The sequence below is a fragment of the Phocoena sinus genome, chromosome 1, assembly GCF_008692025.1.
Source record: "Phocoena sinus isolate mPhoSin1 chromosome 1, mPhoSin1.pri, whole genome shotgun sequence".
NCBI classification, from domain to species: Eukaryota; Metazoa; Chordata; class Mammalia; order Artiodactyla; family Phocoenidae; genus Phocoena; species Phocoena sinus.
This window is the reverse complement of record NC_045763.1, coordinates 25,827,355-25,853,748: the sequence shown is the minus strand read 5'-3', so window position 1 is coordinate 25,853,748 and position 26,394 is coordinate 25,827,355. Positions and strand designations below refer to the sequence as shown.

The window sequence follows — 26,394 nt, the reverse complement described above, 5'->3', positions numbered from 1 at the left end:
AGTAAATAGTGGTGATGTCATGCGGGCAAGATGGCGGAAGGGTGAGCCAGTCATCCACTTCTCGGGCGTTGGGCCCTGAATTCTCCCAGGGTTGGGGTGCTGGGCCAGGGTCCCCGCGGGGATCAGGAGGCTAGCGCGGGCCTGGACGGAGCTGAAAGGACGGGGTGGAGTCTCAGCATGAGGGGGTGGGGAAGCGGCCTGCGAAGTCTCGGCCCGCGGGCCACATCTGAGGAGGGAACTGAGACCCGATTTTTGCGCGGGCGAGAGTCGCGCTGGGGGGCCGCCAGATGTGTCTGTCTTCCACAGGGAGGACGTGGGATGGTGGCGGAGCTGGCTGCAGCAGAGCTACCAGGCAGTCAAGGAGAAGGTAAGCCGGGCCGGCGCCCTTCCTACGGCAGGGCCCCGCGCCGCCTCACTGCAGCCTGGTCCGAGCCGTCCCGCCGGACCCGTGTGGGCGCCGGGCCTCAGGGATGAGGCCGACTTGGGCCCTACGGAAAGACAGACCCCAACTCACACCAGTGTGACTCTAGCTACAGTGAAATAAATACGGTGTTAAAACCTGCAGCCGACCCTGTGGTAGGAATCCGTGGGAAGGAGCGGTTTATTTCCGCTTGGGAAATTCACAACTTCGTAGAAGAGAGAACATTTGATCTCGGCCTTGAAGAAAAAGGATTCTAGCGATAGAAACCTTCTCCTCTAGTCATTCAAATATTAGAGTATATGCCACAGCCAGCACTGTCTGACTCTGTGGTCCTGAGGATACCGACGTTAGCCAAGCAGGTGCAATCCTGGACCTCCCAAAACTCACAGTCTAGTGGGGAAACAGCAATCCCTGTGGCACGAGTGAGGCTTGGCTCTGCCGGTGGGCAATGCCATTGTGTGTTGCTGTTTCAGTCCACGCTAGTTCGTCAAAACCAACCCAACTGAATTCTGGAAAAAGTTAATTACTGTTTAGCTGAAGCAACTGGGGTGAGTCCTGCTTCAGGGCAGACTCCAAGAGGCTTCTGGCTTCAGTTAAATCAATCCTCTATTCTGGGAGCATTTGTAGTGTAACATCACTACAGCCCAGCAAAATCAGAGAGTGACCTGAGCTGTTTGTGTTGTTGATGAAGACTCAGAGAATTTCAAGCTGAGGTTTAATAGAAGAGACCCCAAAGGAGCTTGCTTTTTGTTGAGTAGTCTACTGGAAGGAGAGTCTGATGTTCATTTAGCAAATGTTGTGTGAGGGCCTCCTGTGTGTTACCCTTAACGTTGGTCTTACCATAACTCATGAAAAATAGGTAGTTGATTAGCCTTCCATCTTTGTTCTCTCATTTGAAACAAGGGGAATGGGTGTTGTTTCTGCCTTTGACAGTTCCCCATTTGGAAAGAGAAAACTTAAATTTCCTATTCTTATTGAACCTAGGCAAGATATTTAACCTCTCAAAGCCTCAGTTCCTCATCTGTAAAGTGGGAATACTAATAATAACTATCTGCTAGGATTGTTGTGAGGATTAAATGATAATATATGTAAAGCACTAAGAACAATATCTAGCATACAGTAAGTACTAAATAAGTACTTATTATTAAGTACTGAGAGCCACGGGGAAACCTCTTAAATACCTGCAGTCCATTTTTCCTTCCATTTTGTTCTTGGTCTTTCAGTGCTTTCCTGGCCTTGCTTCCTTCCCTCCCTATGCTGGCTCCGTCTGGACCACTCAATTCCCAGCACCCCCAATTCTCTTGCACCCAATAGCATATATTGCCCCAGAAAATACAGCCCTTGGTGCTGTGATCTGCCTCCCTCTGCCCTTTCATTCCTCTGGGGGTGTGTGTGTGTGTGCTTGCCCACAGACACTAGTAGGGAAAGTCACGATGCTCTTTGGCCCACTGCAGATTCCCCAAACTCTCTGGGCTGGAGCCCCTCACCCTCCACCCCTGCCCCAGCAACTTTTTTCAGTCTCAAATTTGCTTCTCCCCTTGCCTTCAGAAACTTTCCCCAAACCTAACTCTTCCTCAAGTCCCCTGTCCAACCACTTCCTCTTTTACTTCCAGGAGACAAGCTCACCTCCTACTTTTTAAAATTTGAAGTCAATAACATGATCTCTCCTAATTCCCTCCCCACCCCTGCAGCCACTACACATAGACTTATCTATATAAACACTCAGCTTCACCTACCACTTGCCAAATCCAGTGGTGGTTTTCAGGTCTTATCTTTCTGGACCTTTCTGCTGCATTAGACGCTAGTGATCACTCTCTCTTTCTTGAAACTCTACTCCCTTGGCTTTTGTGGCATGATTCTCTCTCAGTTCTCCACATACTTCTCCAGGCTTTCACTTCCTCTTTCACGAATTCTTCTTCCTCTGCCTGCCCCTTAAAGGTGGTGTTTGAGGAACCTTATCCTCACACATTGCTTTGTTCACTCAACAAACTCTTTCATTTTAGGAAGACTCCTAATCCTTTTCTGTGAGATTTAGTATTTGAGAAGAGCTCTGGCTGGCCGGGTGTCCCAGATATCCCACAGTCACTGCAGATACTACATACCAAAATCATTGTCACCATCCTCTCCATAAACCCGCTCCCCCTTCAGCATTTTCTTCCTCAGCTGGTAGCACTGCAACCATCCAGTCACCTAGTTTAGTTGCCAGTAGCTCTTCCCGACTCTTTCTTGTCCTGAGTCAAAACATCTATTTAATCACCAAATCCACCTTTTTTGCCTAGTATTTCTTGAACCAGTCCCATCTTCTCATCCTGACCAGCACTGTCCTTGTTCATTTTCTTCTGTTTCCTTTCCTGGGCTATTGCAACAGCCTCCTGACAGGTCTTCCTCCATTTCTGATCTTGTCACTCTTGGACCTATAGTCCATGCCAGTCTCTGGAGTGACCTGTCAAAAACGCGAGTCTCATCATGTCCCACCTGCTTCAGGCTTTGGTGGTTCCCCATCACCAACAGGGCTGACCAGGCCCTCCAAGGTTGCCCTCTCAAGCTTTATCCCTCACCACTTCTGTGTTACCCTTTATTTTCATTAGGACTGAAGTGCTTGTAGGCCTCAGTAAATCCCAGGCCCCACCACACCCAGGCTTCCTTAGTGACTCCTGCTCATTCTTTAAGGCTCAGACCAGGCCTGTCAACAAGTCTTTCCAACCTCCCCACAATACACCAGTCACTGCTCTGCCCTTGCACATCAGCACTGTTACGTGAGCATTTTCCCCAGTAGACTGTGACCTGGAGGGCTGGCATCGTGTCTGTTCATATAGGTCCCCTAAGAGCTCACAGTCTAGTGAGGGAGACAAGCATTCATCAAATAATCATGTAAATGGTTATATAATTAAAATTGCCCTGGTACATACCAGTCTAACAAGCACACATTTTTTGAGTGCCTACTTTATGCCAGGCTCTATGTCAGACACTGGGAGAGCATCAGTGAACAAAAAACAAACGCTCTATGTTCACAGAGCTCACAGTTTATCCAGGAGGATAGACACAAACAGGTAATTATAAATCTAAAGGACAGTAAATGTTAAAGAAGAGAAAGTGCAGGTGCCCATGAGCAGGGGAGCCAACCTACATCTGAAGGAAGTGACATGTAAACATAGCCAGGTGAGAGGGTTCGTTCATTGTGTTTGTTCGCTTGTTTTGAAGAGTTAGAACTATGTGTCAAGGAGAGGGAATGATGTGTTCAGATACCCTGAGTTAGGGAAGATGGTAGAACATTTGGGAAACTTGAGGAAGGCCAGCTGGAGCTCAGTGAGGGGCATCGTGGGAGGGGATGAGAGTCCGCCAGAAGTGAGATTATATGGGCCTTGTAAGTGAAGGTAAAGATTTTATACTTGCCATAGGATACCGTGTAATCACTGAAGAATGTAAAGCAGGGGCATCATGGTCTGCTCTGACTTACTAAGCTCCCACTGGTGTCACGAGGAGAAGATAATAGAGGTATCTGATGCAACCTGGGAAAGGAGTCTGGTTGAAAGAGCAGGTTGGCCTGGACTAAGGTGGTGGTGGTGTGGATGGAGAGAGAATTGATAAATGACTCTTCCACTCCAGTTAAGGAGTCCCGAATCTGAAATGAAGCCATTCCCACTCGCAGAGAAGCCTCTGGCTGATAGATGAGACTGTCCCATTCAGAGACTTCCCAGGATGATGAAAACTAGGCAGGCTCTTCTGCAAAGAAAAAAATCACCAGAACATTCAAAAACATGTTTTTAAAATGAAGGTGATTATCCCTGTGTAAAATGAAAGGGCTTGAAGGGGTGAGCACAGTGATAGTCCGGGAACGTGTCTTAGAGTGGGTGAGGATGAAGCAAGACAAGGTAAGACTTGGACAAGAGCTGAGGGCCTGCTGTCTCACACTGGGTTTGAGTGCAGAGTGAGAGTCAGACTGGTCCGACAAGCAAGTATCAATTCTGCCCAAAGGAGCTCTATGGATGAACAGAACCTTGGGGAATGGTGGAACCAAGGCGGCCTAGGAGAGAATCTGATCCAGTATTTCTTTTTACACCCCCTTTGTTGAATGTAAAACATCACACACCTTTTTCACTGGTGTTGTCAAAAATTGCTCATAAAAGCTTTCTAAACTATTGCTGTTACCAGTACAACGTATTTATAAAACCTTTCACAAAAATAATTTCATCTACTGTCTCATGTTTCAACTGAATTTCCCTGTGACAATAAAAGTAAAAATAGAAAACACTTTCCTTTGATTAAAAACACACACACACACCCCTTCTCTTTGTGTTTGAAATTGGAAACAAAGGTCATGACTTACAGCATAGCTAAGTGATGCATCAAAGTCTGTTTTGTTTTCAGACTGCTTGTGCCCCCTTCCCCATTCTGCTCATGAGAACTACTGATCTCTTCCACCTCCCTCATTTCCCGGGAGAAAACCGAGGGCTAGATGAGAGTTCCTCCTGGCCACATAGCTTATAAGTGTCTGGGCTGAGCTCAGTCCCCATTCTCAGAGCAGCAGGAAGTTCCTCTGTGCTCTCTGCTGTTGGGTAATCCCAGGTCATGGAATTGGGACAAGTAAGCATTGTTTCTGAGCCCAGGCTTCCCATGTCACTGAGTTTTCCATGTTTCTGTATGATACTAACACACAGGGAATAGGAACAAAGGGTGGTGGCACCAGCCGGCTCTGTCATCCCTCTCTGTCTTCCCTTAGTCCTCCGAAGCCTTGGAGTTCATGAAGCGGGACCTGACAGAGTTCACCCAGGTGGTGCAGCACGACACAGCCTGCACCATTGCAGCCACTGCCAGCGTGGTCAAGGAGAAGCTGGCTGTGAGTACCACCTACACCCTCCAAGTGACTTTCCCACATAGCCTGACCTGCCTGGGACCCTGGTGGGAGCTCCCAACCTTTCTACCGTTAAGTGATTATTTTTCCCCATAGGCTCCCATTTTGAAAATTATGTCCCTCAAGTAAACAAGCTACATATGTTAAGTAATAATAAGCTTTCCCACTTCTGTATTGTTTTAGCAGATCAGCAAAGTCATTCATTGTAGACAATTTAGAAAATACAGATAAAGAAAAAGAAAGACCTAGAGATACCCATAAGTCCCTCTCCCAGAGATTAACTACTGTCAATATTTGAGGAGTATATCCCTTATGTATACTTTCTTTTTCAAAACTGGGATCAAATGAACACCATGTTTCATAACCTAGTTTTTGACTTAATCATTGCAAACCTCGTTCTAGAGCATGCATAAATGGCATGGTATTCTGTTATGTGGATTTGACCAGTTCCTAGTTTCCTGTTTGTTTTTTCCAGTATTGTAAACAGAGTTACAGTGAACATGCTGATTGCTTAATCTTTCCCCTTAATATTTTTTTCCTAATAAGGTATTGGAAAGGATATAGGGTGAATAGAATTGTTTTAGACCTTTTAATATCTACTGTAAAACTGCCCTCCAGAAAGGTTTTGCCAACTTATATTCTTATTGGCCCTGGTTTTATCAATCAGAGATGTATAGTGGAATTCTCTTGTGAGATAGGAGTTAGATTCTAAAGTCAGCATGGAACTTGAAAATTGTATATGGTCAAAGATATCCCTGCAAACCTCAGATTTCCAATGAAGTATAGTATACTGGTTTTGTATTACAGTTTCTCCTTTAGTATTGGAACAGATTTCAGTTTCTTTGATCATCAGCTGAATCAGTTGCCTTGTAATTAGAGGCCATGTTATGGAAAACATGTTATGGAGTTTTTATAGCCAAGCTTCTTTTGTTGAATCTTGTAAAATACTGTCTGCCTGCTAACCACAGCTACTGATGAGCGTGAATGACAAGTAGTAATTGAGCTGAACTGCTGCAAGTCCAGCCAGTAGCAGAGATGTCACTTGTTTCTTTCATTTATTTACTCCTTTTCTCATTCAACAAATATGATTATATACCTGTGCCAACATGGGCCAGGCACTATTGATAGTCTCTAGGTTTAAAATACCTGGGCAGCCTAATCAGGAGTAAATGTGACACTTTTCTACAAGGTTTGCAGAGCCTGGTCCTGTCTCTCAGCCTCCCATCCCTTCTTACTTATGTATGTATGTATGTATGTATTTATTTATTTATGGCTGCATTGGGTCTTCATTGCTGCATGTGGGTTTCTCTAGTTGCAGCGAGTGGAGGCTACTCTTCATTGTAGTGCATGGGCTTCTCATTGCAGTGGCTTCTCTTGTTGCAGAGCACGGGCTCTAGGCATGCAGGCTTCAGTAGTTGTGGCACGCAGGCTCAGTAGTTGTGGCTCACGGGCTTAGTTGCTCTGCAGTATATGGGATCTTCCCGGACCAGGGCTTGAACCACTGTCCCCTGCATTGGCAGGCAGATTCTTAACCACTGCGCCACCAGGAAAGTCCCATCCCATCCCTTCTTGCTCAAGAGCATTCTGACCAGTGTGGCTCAAGATTGGTGCCCGACTTGCCTCTTCTAGGAGGTCTATACATTGGCCCTCAGCTGGTCCCAGGTTTACCTCTACACAAGGCTGTTTGTTCTCATCCTACCCATATGTCCTCAACCTTTCATACAAGATACTTCCTGAGCGATGATGATGACGAGATTGTAATATTACAGTACTGCTAGTTATTAAATGTTTGCCATGTGCTGGGCATTGTACACACCTTATCTCTTAATCTCCACAGTACCCCCCTGAAGGAAGTATATTTATCTGCATTTTACAGATAAGAAAACAGACTCTGAGAGGGTTTAGGTCTCATAACCAAAAAGTAGTAGAGCTGGGATTCAGATCCAAGACTGACCCCAAAGCTAGTACCGTTTCCATCACTCTACCCATAAGTCCTCTTCCCCACTGAATGTCTGTGGCATGGATCCTCCCCTGTCAATTTGTGATCAGCCTGGTCGACCTTGAAATTTTGTTGAAACAGCCAGTCAAGGAGCTCTGCTCTGACCTACACAGGCCTACTGTGGCCCTGTTCCTCATCCCCATCTGGGGAATGGGGACTCTGGCTGCCCCTCTCTCCTTCTCCAGCCCCAGAGATGGGGGTGAAAGGTCGTGAGCATTTCCCTGGTCCCCACACACAGTACACTTTGACCCCTGATGCTTCATACCTCCATACCCTGTACCCCAGTTTGCAGCCTGCTCCTGGGCCACTTGTTTCCTCTGTTGGCTTCTCTCTGCAGACTGAAGGCTCCTCAGGAGCAACGGAAAAAATGAAGAAAGGGCTGTCTGACTTCCTAGGGGTGATCTCCGACACCTTTGCACCCTCACCAGACAAAACCATTGACTGCGATGTCATCACCCTGATGGGCACACCCTCTGGCACGGCTGAGCCCTATGATGGCACCAAGGTATTCACTAGCGGCACTGGGCTCTAGCTTCTAACCTGATCTCACAAAGCAGTACATGTTCATAAAAAATAAATACATGTATATAATTAAATTGGAGAATACCAATAAGCAAGAAGATAATAGTTTCTAAACCCGTAATCCCATCACTCAAAGAGAACCACTGATTCTTCGTTGGTGTATAACCTTCCATTTCTTTCTGCTTGCAAACACTGGTAAAGATAGTTTGGAGTTTTTCTTTTTAACAGAAAAAGCACTTTATACATGCAATTTTGTAACCCACTTAAAAATTTGCAATTAACTATTAGCATCTTTCCTAATCACCATCATTTTTAATGTCTTTAAATTCTTGCAAGTGTATATAGCATAATTTATTCAGTCATTTCCTTAGTGCTGCACATTTGGATTCCTTTCAGCTTTCATCCATAATAAGGAATGCTCTGGACAGCATCTTTATGGGCATGATCTCCACATTTGTGTTATTTAAGACTAATTTCCAATAGGAATAAATGTACAGGGGGAGGGTATCTTCAAAGCAATTAAATCAGCAAGAATGGTAGTATATTTCTATTGCATTTTATCTTCTCACCATTACTTCTTATATTTTGTGGAGCGTTTTCTCCCAGATTCACAGTGTGGTGTCACAGCAGTTTGGCCTTCTTCATAGCATTTTACCACATTGAATTTCAATTCCAAACATGATTTTTCAAGCATGTTTTTCAGCACTAGTATTAGCATCACCACTTAGTACACATTTAAGTGGATTGTGAAAATTTTTTAATTATAGGATTTTACATTATAACAGTGAATCACCAAAATCACTTGCTGAAGTTGTGATACAGCCAGCCCATGCTTCCTGCAATAATGAGGAAGGAAGGAGGGGCTTTCCGTTTACCAGCTAAAGTTTGCCACTCCTGTGGCCCTAATGGGAACACAGATTGCAGTTCATTTGGCAGACTGGCTATGAAATTAAGAAATTCTTGATGAATTGTTTTAGTTTGAGGGAGTTAAATATTTCAAAATTTGCCAATAAATTTTGGACTTTATTAATATATTTGCACTAACATTTTTCATATCTCACATAATTCAAAACTATTTTATACATATAATTTTATAGCCTCCTTACCCTTTATTTTCTTACTTTCCAGGGGTGGAATACTGGGTGAAAGACCATTTTTCTAGGAGCCCCAGTTTTGGACTCCTAGCCCAGAGCTCCACTCCATAGCCCACAGTGTTAATTGCCAGGTGCCCTGTGGATATGGTAGCCAACAGGGGAGAAGCTCGGTTGTGGTTGATTGGCAGAGAGGGGTTGCTGTCTATCCCCATCACCCCAGAATTTCTGTTCTTTTCTCTGTTTTTTTTAGGCTCGCCTTTATAGCCTGCAGTCAGACCCAGCAACCTACTGCAATGAACCAGATGGTGAGGGGGTAGCGCTGAGGGGGCAGGCTTGCTGGGCAGGGAGACCAAGCGGGTCTGGATTGCGCACCCTGTTTGTCTCTGGTAGCAGTGGCCAGGCACCCCCTGTGTAGAGGGACCAGAGTGGGGCTAGTTTGACCCTTACATCTGGTGGGATGGGTTGATGGTCCCCCTTCCTCCCTGAACCCAGACTGTCTTCATCCCCTTCTACAGAGGCTTTGCTCCTCTCGCCCCTCATCCTCAGCTTAGGCTTCTCAGCCCTGCTGCCCTGCCTGCCTCCCCTTTGGCCTGTTCGCTAAGCTCCCGCTGTGCAGCAAGCCCCAGGCTGGGAACCAGACACCAGAAATGAGTCAAGCCCTCAATCAACCCTGTCCAGACCTCCAGGAACCTGCTGTTAGGAGCCAGAAACAGGGAATAAAGCAAAGATACTAGAGATAGAGTGACTTGACTGCTTCCACAGAAAGAGGGGAGCAGTGGGATCCCAGAAGATGGCATGTAACCCAGCCTGGGAAACCTAGGATGTGACACCTGAATTGAGGGTTTTTTTTGTTTTTTTTTTTGAATTGAAGTTTTAACGATGAATTAGAAGTAAAGTAATTTTACTTTTAGAAGTGGGGGAAGGGTATTCAAGTGGGACAACAGGAATTTGAAGTTTTCGAAAAACCTAGGCATCTGGGAAGGCCAGACAAAGGGTGCATGTGAGGAAATGAGGGCAGTGAGAGCTGCCAGGGGCACCAGACTGGAAAGGCTTTGGGTACCAGACTAAGCAGTTGGAATTTTGTCCTAAAAGGCTCAAGATAGTGGTTCTTAACCTTTTTTTAAGTCACAAAGGCCTTTAAAAATCTGTTGAAAATAACAAGCCCTCTCTCAACAGAATTTTATATGCATATGGGAATTTTTTAACCCTTTGAAGCCCATCTTTAGACCATAGCCTGAAATGCCCTCCTGTACAGAACTGTTGAAGCGTTTTGAGACTTGATGTGATCAGATTTTGCATTTTATAGAAGAGCCTTCAGGCAGTGTTTTGTAGGATGAAATAGAGAGGGAGAGACGGAAGATGGGAAGACCAGTTAGGAGGCTTGATAGGAATCTTCATGTCAGAGGTAAAGCCGGAACCAGGGAAGGGGCGGGTGGAATGAAGAAGAAGGTATGCATGTATAAGAGACGCTGAGGAAGTGGAATCCAGAGTGACTCCATAAGGGAGGAGTCTGGGAGGGCCTCCAGCTCTCTAGTGGATGAGTGGGTAGGACAGGTAGGTGGGGGAAGAAGATGAGCACACGTTGTATTTGCAGCATATGTGCAGGTGGATGTGTCCAGGCACCTGGACCTCTGGACCTAGAGCCCAGAAAGGCAGCCTGAGCTGCAAAGACACACTAAAGAATTGTCAGTGGGAGGAAGAGGTTGAAACTTGTGGTTTAGTGGAGGTTATCTTGGGAGAAAATGGAAAACAAGAAGAGATAAGGAAAGGAAAAAGAGGAGCCCGCTGAAGACTCAGATGGAACAATGAGAGAAGTGGGAGGAAATATACAAAGAGTGAGAAGCCAGGAGAGAAGAGGGCTTCAAGAAGAAGGTAGTGGCTCCCAGGGCAGAAACCGTAGGATAGTCACATGAGGAGGAGGACAGAGAATCTGCCACTGGATTTGGCAACATAGGGTCACTGGTGGTAACCTGAGAATAGCTGTTTCAGAGAGGAGAGGATTCAGTAGCCAAGTGCAGTGGGATAAAAAGCAGGCAGGCATGGGAGAGAGTGGAGACTCCAGCCCCTCCCAGTGATCACTTAGGGGCCATGCCCTGATATCAAGCTTACCCACCCCTTCACCCTGCCTGACCCCCCAGCTTGGGCCATATGGCTTTGGAAAAACCTTAAGTTTTCCTCATTGTCCATGTCCAGGCTTAGGTGTGATTTCTCTAGGCCCAGTGTTCTTTCTCCAGACCCACGGAACTGACCATCAGTGTCTGTCCCTCTGCAGGGCCCCTGGAGTTGTTTGACACCTGGCTTTCCCAGTTCTGCTTGGAGGAGAAGAAGGGGGAGATCTCAGAGCTCCTTGTAGGCAGCCCCTCCATCCGGGCCCTCTACACCAAGATGGTGAGGGCCTAGCCGGCAGGACCTCAACCAACTCCCAGCCTGAGGTGTGGGGAGGTGGGAGGGACATGTCCAGAGTCATTGTGGAGTCCTCTGGCCTAGAGAGCAGCAGGAGGCCCTGAGGAGCCAAACCAGCCAGCTCTTGAGCCAAGAATCCACGTGGGGGAAACTAATTTGCCAGGCTTCTGGCAATCACGGTGAGAAATGGAAGGGCTAGCAAAGCCTGGTGGGAGTTCTTTTCTCCCTCCTTGGCCAAGCTGGGCCAGGAAGGTGGGTCTGGGGGGGTGGAAGTGCTCTAAGAATCACTACTCAGCCACTTATCCCATCTGATATCCAGAGTGGCTGGGAGCTGGCTGATGAGGCTGGGAACATAGACCCCCACACAACCACTCCCAAAGTCTCATCGCTACTGTCCCCTCCCTCCAGGTGCCTGCAGCTGTTTCCCATTCAGAATTCTGGCAGCGGTATTTCTATAAAGTCCATCAACTAGAGCAGGTATGCTGGCCTAACCAGGGAAGGTCCTCCACTCAGCCATGAGGGAAGGGGGCTGAATTTTGTTGAGGGAAGAAGGGGACAGAGGGTGCCAAGAGTTCTGGGGTCAGGACCAGAGTCTGGGAAAGAGGGTTCCCTGACTGCTCCTGGCCATCTACTCCCCCACATTCAGGAGCAGGCCCGGAGGGATGCCCTGAAGCAGCGTGCAGAACAGAGCATCTCTGAAGAGCCTGGCTGGGAGGAGGAAGAAGGTAAGAGGTATTGAGAGGTGATGAGAAAGTACCAAGTCCTGCCTGTGGGAGACTGTCTGGGCCATTCTCTCTGAAGCCTGGAGGGACATAGCACCCCAGGGAAGAGGAGGGAATGAATATGGTGTTTGCTCATGCCAAGGATACAATGAGCTAACAAGGGGTTGTTTACCAAGGCTGGTGGATCCCAGGTTTAGGTACAGAAATCACATGTGTCACTTGAAGCAGATTTCCCTGCTAGCCCATGGACCAGTACTTAAGAGTAGGGGATGCTTATTGAAATTCCAGATTCCCTTCTTCCACTTCTAAATAAGACTCTATGGACATGTGGCCAAACTTGTATTTTTAACAAGCTCCACTGGTAATGTTAATGACCAGCCAGACTTGGGAACTGCTGGCTTAGGGACAGAGCTGAGCTTCCTCTACCTGGTAGCTCAGCTTAGGACAGTGTGGGAGCCACCTGCATGGTATGTTAACACAGTTACTAAGTGCTTATATTATATGCCCAACCTGTACTAAAAGCTTTACATGTATGGTCCTTACCGCAACTTCATTATCCCTCTTTTGCAAATGAGGCAGATAGGTTAAAGAAGAGTTAAGTGTCTCGCCCAAGGTCATGCACGTGGGATATAGCAGAGCCCAGCCTGAACCTCAAACTGACTGACTTTAAAGTCTTGGCTTCCTAAGCTATAATATTATCTTGGGCTGCACTGCTAAAAGCTGAGTGCCCACCAGGCATGTGCTATGCCTCAAGGGTGGGAGAGACTTTGACCAACAGGGATTATCTGCAGAAGAATTGTGATGGAGAAGGAGGTGAGGAAACTGGCACCCATTAGTTTTGGTTAGAGCAAACTTTGGTGGGAACCTGAGGTCTGTTTTCAGAGAGCTCCAAGGTTGTCTTGGGGCTAACCAGGGTACATCACTCTCTTTCCCTACCTTTCTCTCTTGACAGAGGAGCTTGTGGGCATTTCACCCACATCTCCAAAAGAGGCCAAGGTTCCTGTGGCCAAAACTTCCACATCCCTTGAAAGAGGACCTGGCCCCCAGAGCCCCTGTGAAGAGAATCTGGTGACCCCGGTTGAGGCTCCAACAGAGGTGACTCCATCGGAGAGCAGTGAGAGCATCTCCCTCGTGACACAGATTGCCAAACCCACCCCTGTATCTGAGGCACCAGTGCTGCCCAAGGACCTGTCCCAAAAGCTTCTAGAGGCATCTTTGGAGGAACAGGACCTGGCTGTGGATGTGGGCGAGACTGGACCCCCACCCCTAGCTCAGTCCAAGCCCCACACCCCTGCTGGCCGCCCCAGCGGTCCAGAGCCCCGGCCTCCAGCCAGAGTAGAGACTCTCAGGGAGGAGGTACTCACAGACTTACGGGTGTTTGAGCTGAATTCAGACAGCGGGAAGTCTACACCCTCCAATGGAAAAAAAGGTAAGCCATGGGCTTCCCTGGTGGCGCAGTGGTTGAGAGTCCGCCTGCTGATGCAGGGGACACGGGTTCGTGCCCCGGTCTGGGAAGATCCCACATGCCGCGGAGCGGCTGGGCCCGTGAGCCATGGCCGCTGAGCCTGCGCGTCCGGAGCCTGTGCTCCGCAGTGGGAGAGGCCACAACAGTGAGAGGCCCGCGTATGGCAAAAAAAAAAGGTAAGCCAAGGCCAAAGCCCAGGGAGCGTGTGCGGGCAGGGCAGGTGAGAGTTGCCACCTCACGAGGCAGACTTGTCTCCTTGTCCCATGTGATGATCCTAGGAGCAGATGGCCTTCATTTGTGCTACTGATGATGATGATGACAGCTACTATAGTATTTATTATACTCTATTCCATCAATTCCAAGATGCATTTATTCTCTGAAATTAGGATGCATCTTACAGTTGTTGGGGTTTTAGATTCAACAAAATAAGGTTTATGTCAAATCATGTGTTAAGGATGTAATATTGCATTTAATTTCTCAGTTACCAGGGGAGCTTGTTAATTTCCAGTTTACAACTCACAACTCCATATAACTGTCCTCATTTTACAGATGAAGAAAGTGAGCCTCAGAGATGTTAAGTAACTTGCTCAAATTCACACGGCCAGGAAGTAGCAAGCCCAGATTCAGACCCAGCTCTGTCTGACCTGAAACCCATGCCCTTAACTACCACAGTGTCAGTTTCTATCCTTTGGGGTGGGAACTCCTGTGACATTGATTGCTGTCAAGGGTCTTCTTCAATGGATGACCTCAGGAAAGTCAGTTAGCTTCCCTAGGCCTGTGTTAATTGTTATTATTATAAAATATATAAACAAAACTTACATGTACAGCTTAAAGAAGAATAAAATGAATACTCATGAACTTGGAGTGACCCAGCTTAAGTAATAGAGCTTTAGTTTCTTATCTGCATAATGAAATTTTAGACTGTAGACACTTTGACTTTATGTCAAGGGGGGACCTCTCTCTAACTCCTGCAATTAAAGGACAGTGATGGCTCTCGTGTCAGCTTGTTTTGCCACATCCAAAATACCTCTCCAGAGATAGCCAATTGTCAGCAAGACCTCCCCTCAGCTCCTCACACGCAGGCATCCCGTCTGCCAACACTCAGCACCAGTTGGCCACAAAGCTTGCCCAGCGGGTGAGCACTGGCCTACTGGCAGTGAGGGAATGGCTTACTGCAGTGGATGGGCAACAGGCTGATTTCCAGTTTCCAACACAGTGTTTTCCTTCTGACTCTGATTCAGTGAGGTCATCCATTGAGCTCCTACCTACTCTTTATAAGACACTGAGGAGGGAGGGGTAAAGGCTGCAGTCTGTGATGAGGCACGAAGCAGTATGAGACAGGCTTGGTACAGGAGGAGTTCAGAGAAAGAAGGAACCTCTGCGCATCAGCAGGTGTTTCACCAAGGAGACAGGCATTGTACAGGAGAGTTGGAGAGTTTGCGGCAGGTGCGCAGGGAGCGGTAGTCCAAGCTGCGGGGGCCTGCAAAGTCCCCCACATGTCAGATCGTGTGTTGGGGACATGGGGCACATTGAAGCGGGTGACCAAAGCCCACGTTTCTGTATTGTTCCCAGGAGAGGGAGGAACAAGAACTTAAAATCTTAAGCCGAATTCAGAAAGTTGGACTTGGTGCCACAAAGCAGCAGGGCATGCTGCTTATATGCCCAACCTGTACTACAAGCTTTACATATAGAGGCTAAGGGCTCAGGCTCTGGAGTTCAGACAGTTCTGGGTTCAAATCCCAACTTTGCTCATAAGCCATGTGACTTCAGAAAAGGCACTGATCTTCTCTAAGCCTCCGTTTTCTCCTCTGTAAGTTGGGGGTAATTATTTCCTGATAGGTCCTCAGTTAGGGAAGAAATTTGGGTAGAGCCCTGCTTTGGGGAGATGATGCAGATAATAAGACGTACCATTCCCTGAGCACTTTCCATATGTCTGTATAGCTCTGTGCTAAGCACTTGATATGCATATCACTCAATCCTCACAAAAATCCTGAGATCTGTGAGATTTTCCCTTTTTTTTTTTGTTTTTTTTTTACTGGTAGGAAACTGAGATCAATCACCCATCCAGTAGGTATTTAGAAAAGTGTAACATTGCCTTTAGGAGAGTGAAGAGTAGGTGATGGACCCAATATGTGTTGTGTGGTTGCTGGGTGGATGGTACGAAGGGTCCATTTGAGATAACGGTCGTGAATTTTAAGAGACACCAGTCAGCACAGTTGTACTTTTGTCCAGCCACGTTCAGTTGCTCAGGTGCAGGCACAGAGCAGATGGGGAGTTGGACTTAATCAGGGTTCAGGTTTACCCAGGTGAACTCAAAAAGACAAGAGTCCAAGTGTATGCAAGAAGTGATCAGAATGATGGTTCATGGAATCTGAGCTGGGTAAGGGAGGGAATAACAGTGAAACAGTTGGAAGGTTAAAGAATTATTGTTTCCATTGGGAATTGGGCTATTGGAGAGAGTGATGAGAAAAAATGAATGGTGGGTAGAGACTGGAAGAAATGAGATTATGGGGAAGATGCAGCATAAGCTCTTAACAGTGAGCTATACTTCCTCTAATGCACTGGGGGATTCGCAAAAGGAGGGCCGGGGGATTCAGTGCAGGAGACCCACCAGAAGTAGTTGTAGTCACTTAATAGGGGGAAGCTGGGGTCTTAGACTAGAGTGGGACAGTAGGGACAGAGTAAAGGGAGGAAGAATATTAAAAGAGGCCTGGAGGCAGAGTGACTCCTTCTCCCTCTTTGTCCAGATGACATGAGGGAGGCTTGGTCTCTGGATACAGCAGTCTCTGGAGGTGGCCCAGCCACAGGGACCTCTAAGGTCCCAGGGTGATGCCTGTCATTGCAGAGCTGCTTCCCACCTGTATATTGTGCCGAGATCCATTTGAGCAAGGAGACTAGACTTACCCTGCTCAGGCTCCCTCAGCAGGGAGCAGAGAGGGGAGATTAGGGCAGGCCCTGTGGCCTGCGGACTGGAAGGAGCTCTGGGCTTAAAGCCCCACTTTACTACTGACTGACCTAGGAGTGGCTTTTGCTTCCATTTCTTCTCTGGAGAAGCAAAGAGCCAATTAAACAGAATAAAATGAGCTGTGAGTGACAGCACCATGAGGTTAATAATCACCTGAAAAAAAAAAAAAAAAAAAAATCACCTGAAAACTCCCCTTTCTTACAAACAAAAGAAAACAGTAAAACTTCATCATGAAATCTTAAATTGTTGTTGCATAGATCAGTTCTCTGCCACATGCACAGTGTAAAGGAGAACTTAGTACTCTCATTGTGTGACAGGACAGCGTGGTGGGAGGAAGCAGGTGACAGAGAAAGCCCAGATTCACATCTCTGCCACTCAGAGCCTTTGTTTCCTCACCTGTAAATTGGGACTGTTAATACCTATCCCAGAGGGTGGGTGTAAAGTGCTCCAAAAATGTTAGCTGATGCTTTCTTTTTTACCCCAAAGGGTCTACCCTAGCATTTAAGCCTGAAGAGGAGAGTTTCAAATCCCTAGAGGGCAACCTAGGGTTAGGAAAAGCTGTCATGACCACAGCCACAGCTCTGGAGGGAGAGATCAGCCGGGAGTCCAGATTCTAACCCACAGGAAACCTGCACTGACAGGGAGCCAGACGCAAGCCACCAAGAGTGTCCTGAAAGCACAGGGAGCCTTAGATGTGGAGTCAGAAGAACTGGGTCTTGGTTGCAGATCTGCCCCTGACTGGGTGTGGGACCATGTGTAAAATTACTTAACTCTGGGACCAGGCCTTTAACAGCTCCATTTGTTAAATATCCACTGTGTATATATGTTACAGGCACTTTACATGATACTGCTAATTTTAACACTGTTGTATCTCAACTGCAGGCCAAGGTCTATACAGAATCATCTAGGTACCTGTTTATAATGCAGAATTCTGGGTCACCACCTACACCTGCTGAATCTAAATGAGGGGGGATGGGAAGACAGGAATCTGCATTCTAATAAGCTCCTCCAGTGGTTCTTCGCAAAGAGGGTGGTTTTATCCTTATTTTATAAATAAACTGAAGCCCAGAATAACTTGCCCACGACTACACAATAGATAAAAGAGTTAGGGTTCCACCCAGGTTTGCTTGGCTCCAGAGACCCTGCTGTTACCACACCACTTATGGCTAGCTGGGTGACTAGAGAACAGTGCAAGAACCCGAATAAGGAACGCGGAGGCCAGGCTTGGGGAGGTCTCAGAGCCTGGGTGCCTGGTGAGGAACAAGCTGGACAGGAAGAAACAAGGTATTTACAGGTGGTGCCATTGGGGGATCAGAGCTTACTCTTTTTTCTTTTTTAGACCTTACTCTTTTTAAAGGTGCTTTTTAAAAAAATGAGTACAAAGTAATATGTGTTCATTTAAAAAAATATATTACCCCATGACCTCATCACCTAGTGATAATTATTGTTAGTATTCTTGTGGGTGTTTTTGCTCTTTCTCTCTGTATGTGTACATGCATCTGTGAGCGTATTTTTTTAATGGAATCATACTGCATATACTCTTTTTTTACAGGAACTATTTTTGTAGTTTTCTTCTTACTAATAACTTTCACATGTACATTTTTTTTATATTGCCTGTAAGAAAGCATACCCAAATATGAATGTTTGGAGCAGTAGTTGTCAAACCTTAGCAGGCATCAGAATTACCTAGAACAGGGAGGAGTAAATGTTTTCTGTACAGAGCCAGATCACAAATATTTTAGGCTTTTGGGGACATACATTTTCTGTCCCAGCTCTGTCGTTTCAGCATGAAAGCAGTCATAGACAATATGTAAACAAGTGGCCATGGCTGTGTTCCAAAATTTTATTTCCAAAAGCAGACAGTAGGCTGGATTTGGTCCACAGGCCATAGTTTGCCAACCCCTGATTTAGAGAAAGAGTCCACGAATATTTACTGAGTACAAACTATTTGTTCTAGTCACTTGGAATACATAAGAAAACAGAAGATCCCCATCCTCGGGAGCTCACATTCCAGCTCCTCTACTATTAGACAGTAAGCATAGTGAATCTGATTATGTAATACACTAGAAAGTGGTAAATACAATAGAAAAAAGAACAACCAGAGCAGAGTGAGGGGTCAGGGTGCAACTGAAAATAGGACAGTCTGGGTAGGCCACATTTAGATGGTGAGATTTGAGTAAAGATGTGAAGGAAGCGAGTGAGTTGGCCTGTGGGTATCTGAGGAAGAGTTCCAGGTACATGGAACAGTCCTTGCAAAGGCCCTAGGTGGGAATGTGCCTGGTGTGTTTCAGCAGTAGCAGGATCAGTGTAGGTAGAAGGGAGTGATTGAGGAGGAAGAGGTTCATTGTTTATTTCTTCTGGAAGATTTCCATGGTCCCTAGGGAGCTTCTGGACCACAGTACTTCTCCACTATTCAGTAACTTGCTTTTTCTCACTTAATAGTTTAAGACTATTTTGCCATGTATATAAATGTTCTATAGCCTAACCTTTAAAAGCCACATAATGTTCCATCATATGACTATACCATTTATTTTTGTAATTCCCTATCAGTGAACTTTCAGGTCGTTTTTTAAGTTTTCATCACTGTAACAGCACTACAGTGAACATCCTTTTGGTTAAATTTTTTTACTGAATCCAGGATTTTTCCTTAAAATAGATTCCTAAAAGTGGGATCACTGAGCCAGAAAAAGCAGAATGTAAAGACCTTTGGTGTGTATTTGTCAGGCCTTTCTAAAGAGTTCCATCACCCCCAGCTACAACCTCTTCACATACCCCTTCCTGTCTCTCACACTATGGATCATGGTTCCAGGCTCAAGCACAGACATCAGTGAGGACTGGGAGAAGGACTTTGACTTGGACATGACTGAAGAAGAAGTGCAGATGGCACTTTCCAAAGTGGATGCTTCCGGTGAGGTGAGTCGGCCTGGTTGGCCACAGGGAGGCAAGCACAATGATTCCGGGTCTGAGGACTCTCCCTGCCAAGCCCGACTGTCCCTGCAAGGTGGATCCCACTCCTGTCTGAGGTGGCAGGCTGTGGGAAGGAAGCTAGGGCCTCCCACTCAGGCCCTGAACAGTAGTCATTAGCAGGGTCTGCTTCCTCTCAATTCCAGGGGGATGGATGGGGGAGTTCTTGACCTTAGCTCCTATCAGAATCACCTGAGGAACTACTAAAAAATACAGATGCCAGGGCTTCCCTGGTGGCGCAGTAGTTAAGAGTCCGCCTGCCGATGCAGGGGACACGGGTTCGTGCCCCGGTCCGGGAAGATCCCACGTGCCGCAGAGCGGCTGGGCCCGTGAGCCATGGCCGCTGAGCCTGTGCGTCCGGAGCCTGTGCTCCGCAACGGGAGAGGCCACAGCAGTGAGAGGCCCGCGTACCGCAAAAAAAAAATAAAAATAAATAAAAAATACAGATGCCAAACCCTGCCCCAGACCTTTTGACTCATGGTCGCCAGGTGTGGGACCTGAGCAGATTTCTGGCCTTGGAGACAAAAGACGACGTGCTCACTTAACCTGAGCCTCTGTTCCCGTCTAAAACATGGCACTGATCCTTATAATTTCATGCGCTGTGGCAGATGGTGCATGTGCACGTCTTAGGCGTAGTGCCTGCGGACACGGGCGCACTGACAGACGTCCCTGAAACCACCACCAACCAGTTACAAGCTCAGAGGCCTATTATTCTTATTCTTCACTTCCTCTCAGAATCAAGGATGGTCGTTTTGAATGAGAGGCTGGGCAAAAATCTCTCATAGCTAATAAGGGACAGGACTGAGGCTCCAGCCCACACATCTGATTCAAGTCAGTGTTATATCCACTGTCACACAAGAACCCCATGATTCCTTCCAACATGTAGCTCAGGAACCTGCTATAAAGAGGTGAACAGAGTAGAGAGAATGGGAAGGGCCTTGTTTTTCATGCTGAGGGACTGAAGCCCAGAGGGAGGTAGTGACCTACACAAGAGTATTTTACACCTGTGACCTCACTATACCCGGGGTAGAGAAGGCCCATGGCACCTCTTATGCCACGTGGCCTTCATGGCTTTGGTGTCTTTGCAGCCCTCTTTAAAACCTGACATACAGGGCTTCCCTGGTGGCGCAGTGGTTGAGAGTCCACCTGCCGATGCAGGGGACACGGGTCCGTGCCCCGGTCTGGGAAGATCCCACATGCCGCGGAGCGGCTAGGCCCGTGAGCCATGGCCGCTGAGCCTGCGCGTCCGGAGCCTGTGCTCCGCAACAGGAGAGGCCACAACAGCGAGAGGCCTGTGTACCGCAAAAAAAAAACAACCAAAAAACCCAACATACAATATATCTGAACAGAATTATTTATATCAGGGGATCTGCTGATATGAAGAGAGAGGCCAAGAGAGAGTTGCCTGGGGAGACTTCAGCTGGGGATTAGGGTGCTGGAGCCCCTAGTGAAAGCCCTGCAAGCACCTGTAGTCCAGTGCCACGCTTGCTTCTGATCACAGCACCACTGTAAAGTTCCCTGCCTCTCAGGGCCATATTCTTACCTGCTCCGCAGAAGATAAGTTCTCCTTCAGGGATTGACTGATGGGCTTCTTGTAGTCAGGGCGTCCCCTTGTGGTGTCCAGTGTTGGTTGATAGAAGCATTTCCTTTGAGTCTGGAACCATCAGAACAGCAGGCCCACCGCTTGGGCAGAGGGCAGCTCTGCTCCCCAGACATTCCTTGAAGCAAGTGGTTTGCTCTGAGAGGAGGCCGGGTATGGCCCGGGGGAGTTGGGGCTGGGGCTGCAGGGAGGGCTGTCCCGAATTGGAGGCAGCCGGGGAGCTTGGGTCTCAGCTTGACTCAGAGGAGTAATACGTGTTTGTGCTCTCCATTATCCCCTCCCTTTGCAGCTGGAAGATGTAGAGTGGGAGGACTGGGAATGAGGGGAGCCAGAGCAAGCCGCTCCCCTACCCACAGCACTTCCCACCTCCCTCGCTCGTCTCCGCCCAGCCCTGGAAGACACTGACTAAGAATGTCCCCCACATGGCCTCTGTCAGCCAGAGCTCTAGGCAGATTCTGGGTTGTTCCTTGCTGGCCCTTTGGGCCTCTGCTCACATCTGGGAAGGGGCTTGCTAAATCCAAACTGGGAACTCTGACTTGTGCCAATCATAGGATGACCCGAGGGGGAGGAAACCTACCCCACTCACCAGAAGAGCCTACATTTCTCTGCTGAACATCCACTGTTCCTGGGGACTCTTGCTGGGAAGTCCCAATGGATAGCCCTAGCCCATCTGCCTGTGTAGGCAGAGGCCAAGCTACCAGTCTCTTGGAGGACGCCGAGAAAACACACTCTGTCACCCATAAGCAGGCAAAGAAGGCCATGCCACCTGCCCTTGGCTAGACAGGGATGGTGAACACATTTTGGTTCCTATCCCAGCGGGTAAGAGGCATTCATTTCTGGGAAATTTGCCTCTCTTAGGAATCTCCCCCTCCCAGGCATCTTCCATTCCTGGAAAGGTTCCTTGTGGTTCAGAATCTAGAGACCAAACTCCCTCCTTTTACCCAGTCCAGGCTGGTATGTCCCCAACGCCTTTCCCAAGGCTTCTTCATGTCAGATGCACCCGAGTCCTCAGCCCAGCTGTGCCACCTGCAGGAGTGCTCTTGCTCTTCTTCCCCTCCCCAAGAAGGGAGGGGGCCACTTCAGGCCCTTCTGTGTGTTGCCTGGCGGGATACCTTGTCCAACCAGCTACCCACCTTGACTCCCCTGTAGCGTAGGACACAAGCCAGCTACCAGCGGTACAGAGCAGTGATCAAAGCTGAGTACTTACAACTCTGGTAAGCCTAACTTCTCCGCCTCATCCCTTCTGCATCTTGAAGGGATATGCTGGGGGTGAGCTTCTTGAGACTGTCATCAGGTTTCTGCAAAAGCTCTTCTTCCTGAAGGCAGATCCAATCCTTGTGGCTCTCACCCCCCACTCTGGTAAAAGCTGCACCTCTCTTGGGGGGATGAGGGGCTGCAGGAATCCCTGGAGACCCTGGTGCTTCACGATGCTGCTCTGGTGATTCTTATATATAATCTGGTGTGTTCACCAATGACTTAAAGTGATTGTGGTCAGGGGCGCCAAGAGAGTGGTGGTCACTTCCACTTCAAACCTTCAATGAGGGGGTGGGATGGAGAGAATGCTGAATCTTTTTTTGATGGGATGGGGTTTTTCTCTTTGTAATTATTTCTTTAGTTTAATTAACCTTTTGGTTGTTTGTGCAATATTATATATTTTAAATTATAATGTATCTCCCCAGAGTATTTTGTAGCCGGGAAAAGAAAAAAGGAAAAAAAAAAAAAGACTCTAACAGCTGTTAGTTTTGTAATTAAAAAAGAAAGAAAAAAGAACTTTGTCCTGAACCTTTTCCAGACTTGCCGTTAACAGCTATTAAAGAGATTCAACAGAAGCTGGAAGGTGTCTGGGGCTCTGTTCTTGTACCCTACGGCAGCTGCCCCAGAGCCAGGGCAGAAAACACACTATGTGCAGGGTGGCTTCCTGCTTGGAGCCTGGGGGTTAGGATGGGAGGTAGCCTGGGTTCTGAGGAAGTCCCTTGTCCTCATCCCAGGCTCACCTTGGCCTTTGGGATGAGAAAGGGACAGGGCCCCCAACAGGCCTCTCACCAAGACAAGGAGTCAAGAGGCCGTTACTGCATTCCCAATGCTTCTGCTTTTATTTGGAAAGGAAGTTGCAACAACAGTGGTTCCAGTTGCTCTTGGTCATTTTTCTCCTCTCCTCCCCCTGTATGTGTATGATTCTGGGGTCTGTTTTTAATTAACTTTAGTTAAACACCTGTATGAAAATCACTTGTCAGCTGTAATAAAAGGGAAGTCTGAATGAGGCCCTCTGGTTCCATGAAGATCTTTAAAGGGAAAGAGAAGTAAGGCTGGAGAGGGTGTAGGTAAGTTTTAGGATAAGTAAACAAAGTGTAAAATATATATCACCATTTTAGAAGTGGGTTTTTGGGTTTGCTTTCTCCCCCTACTTTACTGGGGAGGACTTGCCATTGCTTTTATCAAGTGCTTGCTAGCCATGGATGCCAACTAACTTCTTCGATTGAAGGCCGGAGGATCATGTCTGGTTCCAGGAGCCGCTTGAGCAAGTCCTGGCATTCAGCTGAGATGCCCAGATGAGTGGGGAAGGACACCCTCTTCTGCTGCTGCCACAGCATCTTGGGGATGTCTGTGTCATCAAAAGGTAGGCTGGCACAGAGCATGACGTACAGGACCACGCCCATGCTCCAGACGTCACCCTTCTTGCTATCGTGGGGAATACCCTGAAGTACCTCTGGGGCGGCATAGGCTGTGCTGCCGCAGAAGGTCTGGCTCAGCTCCCGGCATGATTTGGGCAACACCTTGGCGAAGCCAAAGTCTGTCAGCTTCAGGTTGAAGCCCTGCAACAAAGCGTTCTCGCACTTGAGGTCCCGGTGAGCCACACCACAGCCATGGCAGTAGCGGATGGCCTCGACCATCTGACGGAAGAGGGCCTTGGCCCGGCTCTCGGGCAGTGGCCCCCCATTCAGCACACAGTCAAAGACATCCCCTCCTTCAGCCAGCTCCATCACCAGGTAGATTTTCCCGTCTGCAGACTCCAGCGTCTCATACACTCGGATGATGTTCTTGTGGTCCAGGGTACGGACGATCTGGAGCTCCCGAGGCAGGAATCTCTGGATAAACTCTATGGAAACAAGCGAAAAGAGATGGAGCATCAAGTCCAGAAGGGCCTAACTCCTCCCTCCTGTCTGCTGCCTTCCAACTTCTGTCTGCCTATCTCCCCACTATGTCTGGGTCTTGTGCCTTGGTTCCCTTTCATAGTCTTTAATGTCTGTCTGCTTGGACACTGCAAAGAATGTTCACCTCTATTGTTTTTGTAGTTAATATATTACTGAAAGGAACTACTCCCTGTCAGCCTCAGGGACTGTTGTGAGCAGCCTGTGAGACCACAGATATCAAAGTGCTTTTAGGTTTTTAGACTATCAGGGACTTTTAGACAAGGCTATTGAATCTCAGTTACGAGGCCTGATTTGCCCACAGCGTGGTAAGCCCGCTCCTCTCACGTCTGCTTCCTGACCCACAGTTCTTTCCATGAGCCCTGTCTTTTCCCCATCTCTGCCTTTGTTGGCTCCAGCTCCTGCCCTCTGCTAGCCGTGGCCATGGCCTTGCCAGTCTCTGTTCCCCTCCTGGAATAGGAAAGGCCTTGTGGTCTCCGGCTCTGCTTCTGAGGATCCTTCACCTCCTGCCACTTTAATCTTGGATTTTAGAGGGTGTGGTTTTCCTGGACTCCCAGCATCCCTCTGTTCCCCACTGACCTACCCCAGAGCCACAGTTTGTCTTGCTTTCCTTGGTTCCAGACTAAAGGGGAGGAGGGAATGATCCTTCTCACTGGAGGAAGCACGCACCCACCCACCTCAGCCAGCCCTCACTTCCTCCAAAGGGGCCCCAGCTCACCTTCTGGCCCTCCCATCTTGTCTATAATTTTAATCGCCACTTTTCTTTGGTGTTTTTTGGAAACTGCTTCTTTGACTTTTGAGTAGGTCCCTTCCCCAATGGTCTTGCCCAGCCGGTACCCATTGGAGAGCAGAAAGCCCTCCATGCTGTCTAGCACCTCCTTCCTTCCTATCACCCTCTCAGCTCATGCTGCCTCTGCGAGGCAGCTCTACTCCACCATCGCTCTTGGCCTGCTCCTTTTCATCCGCAGCCGCCCCCAGCGCTAGAACATTCCCCGTCTGGACACACAAGCCGTGGGTGGTGGAGAGGGAGTGGGTCAGACATTTTAAAACTCTGGCCCAATTGTGATGTAGGTGTTGTGTGACCCTTAGCCAAAATTGGCAATGCCCCCTGCCTGCCCTCGCCACCACCACCAAACCCAGAACAGGTTAAGTCACCGCTGCGCTCAGCCCCCGCGCCAGGTAGTGAGTCGCAGCCCCGCCTGTGGGGGGCGCTCCGGACGTCTGCGCGCTGCCCGGGATGCCAGGCTCCTTTCTGTGGACACAGCCTCCTGCTCCCCCCAACGGGCAGCTGGGGGTCTGCGCGACCCATGGCAAGAACCCTCCAAGTACCGGCTCGCGCCGCGCTAAGTGCCGGCGCGGCGTGGGGTTCCCCGGCGGGAGGAACGGGTTCTATAAGGTCAGCGCGCCAAGGCCCGGGTCACAATGCAGCCCTCCCCCTCGACGCCCGGGCCCCGGGCGCGCCACAGACACCTGCCCGGCTCCGCCTGGACCGGAGCGTCCTCTCGCGGCCAGGGCTCGGGCAGCTACTTCCTGCCTGGGACCGGTCTCGGCCTCCGGCAGGTAAGCGACGGCCCACGGGGCTGGCGCGGGGAGGGGGCGCCCGGCGGCCCGCGAGCTGCCTGACCGCCACTCCCGCTCAGAGCGCCTCGGACATGAGTGCCCAGGAGCCCCCGCAGGGTCGGAGATTCCCCATTGAGGCCGGAGACTCCCCTGGCCTTGCCTTCCCCCGCGAGACCCAGGACAGCCCGGAGCGGGTAGCTACGGAGCACAACCCGGTCAGGTGAGGCCAGCGCTCCTCCCCGCCGCCCCACCCCGGCCCACTTTCCGTCCCCCGACCGCCCCAACCCCGCCCCACGTAAGGTCCCACATCCACGCCCGAACCTCAGGGACCCCAAGTGCACTCCCCGATGCGTCCCGTACAGGATGAGCCTGCCCCGCCTCAGCGCCCCCTGTCGCACCCCGCTTTCCCCAGGCCGCTTCGACGCTGCCCCGGCTGGCACTGCCTGACGCTGCTGCACGTGCCCATCGACGTCTACCTGGCCTTGGGCGGGAGCCCCCGGGTCCGCGCCACCTGAGTGCGCCTGCGCACGACAGCTCCGCGGGAGCCGGGCGTGTACGAGGCCCGCCGCAGGCCACCACGCTGAGATCGCGCGCGCCGAGCAGGAGACAATGATGCACATTTTAAAATAAAAGAACGATGCACATTTTAATAAAGCACAGCATAAACTGTTCTTTCCA

At 48.8% G+C, this 26,394-nt stretch overlaps 3 protein-coding genes across 9 annotated transcripts; 2 read left to right on the top strand and 1 right to left on the bottom strand.

The window, feature by feature from the left end:
* On the top strand, positions 1–23,628 carry BSDC1 (BSD domain containing 1). Of its 6 annotated transcripts, none has more exons than XM_032628836.1 (11): positions 1–41; positions 307–367; positions 5,142–5,258; positions 7,610–7,777; positions 9,139–9,193; positions 11,161–11,276; positions 11,700–11,768; positions 11,938–12,016; positions 12,966–13,442; positions 19,253–19,356; positions 21,297–22,836. In XM_032628836.1, exons 1-11 carry the CDS (start codon positions 31–33, stop codon positions 21,327–21,329), a joined length of 1,290 nt encoding a protein of 429 aa, XP_032484727.1. In that variant the 5' UTR covers positions 1–30; the 3' UTR covers positions 21,330–22,836. The 6 variants fall into 6 exon arrangements, with proteins under 6 accessions (XP_032484727.1, XP_032484736.1, XP_032484719.1 ...); XM_032628845.1 differs by lacking the exon at positions 21,297–22,836 and adding an exon at positions 23,515–23,628 and having other exon boundaries at positions 4–41; XM_032628828.1 differs by lacking the exon at positions 21,297–22,836 and adding an exon at positions 23,490–23,626 and having other exon boundaries at positions 4–41.
* On the bottom strand, positions 22,646–25,048 carry TSSK3 (testis specific serine kinase 3). Its single transcript, XM_032628911.1, has 2 exons — positions 24,875–25,048; positions 22,646–24,104 (listed from the first exon to the last, which is right to left on the bottom strand). Exons 1-2 carry the CDS (start codon positions 25,017–25,019, stop codon positions 23,443–23,445), a joined length of 807 nt encoding a protein of 268 aa, XP_032484802.1. The 5' UTR covers positions 25,020–25,048; the 3' UTR covers positions 22,646–23,442.
* FAM229A (family with sequence similarity 229 member A) lies at positions 23,709–26,394 on the top strand. 2 transcript variants are annotated; one of them, XM_032628886.1, is made up of 3 exons: positions 23,709–25,716; positions 25,797–25,936; positions 26,129–26,394. In XM_032628886.1, the coding sequence occupies exons 1-3, from the start codon at positions 25,579–25,581 to the stop codon at positions 26,229–26,231; spliced, it is 381 nt and encodes a 126-aa protein (XP_032484777.1). In that variant the 5' UTR covers positions 23,709–25,578; the 3' UTR covers positions 26,232–26,394. The 2 variants fall into 2 exon arrangements, with proteins under 2 accessions (XP_032484777.1, XP_032484767.1); XM_032628876.1 differs by having other exon boundaries at positions 24,026–25,936; positions 26,129–26,391.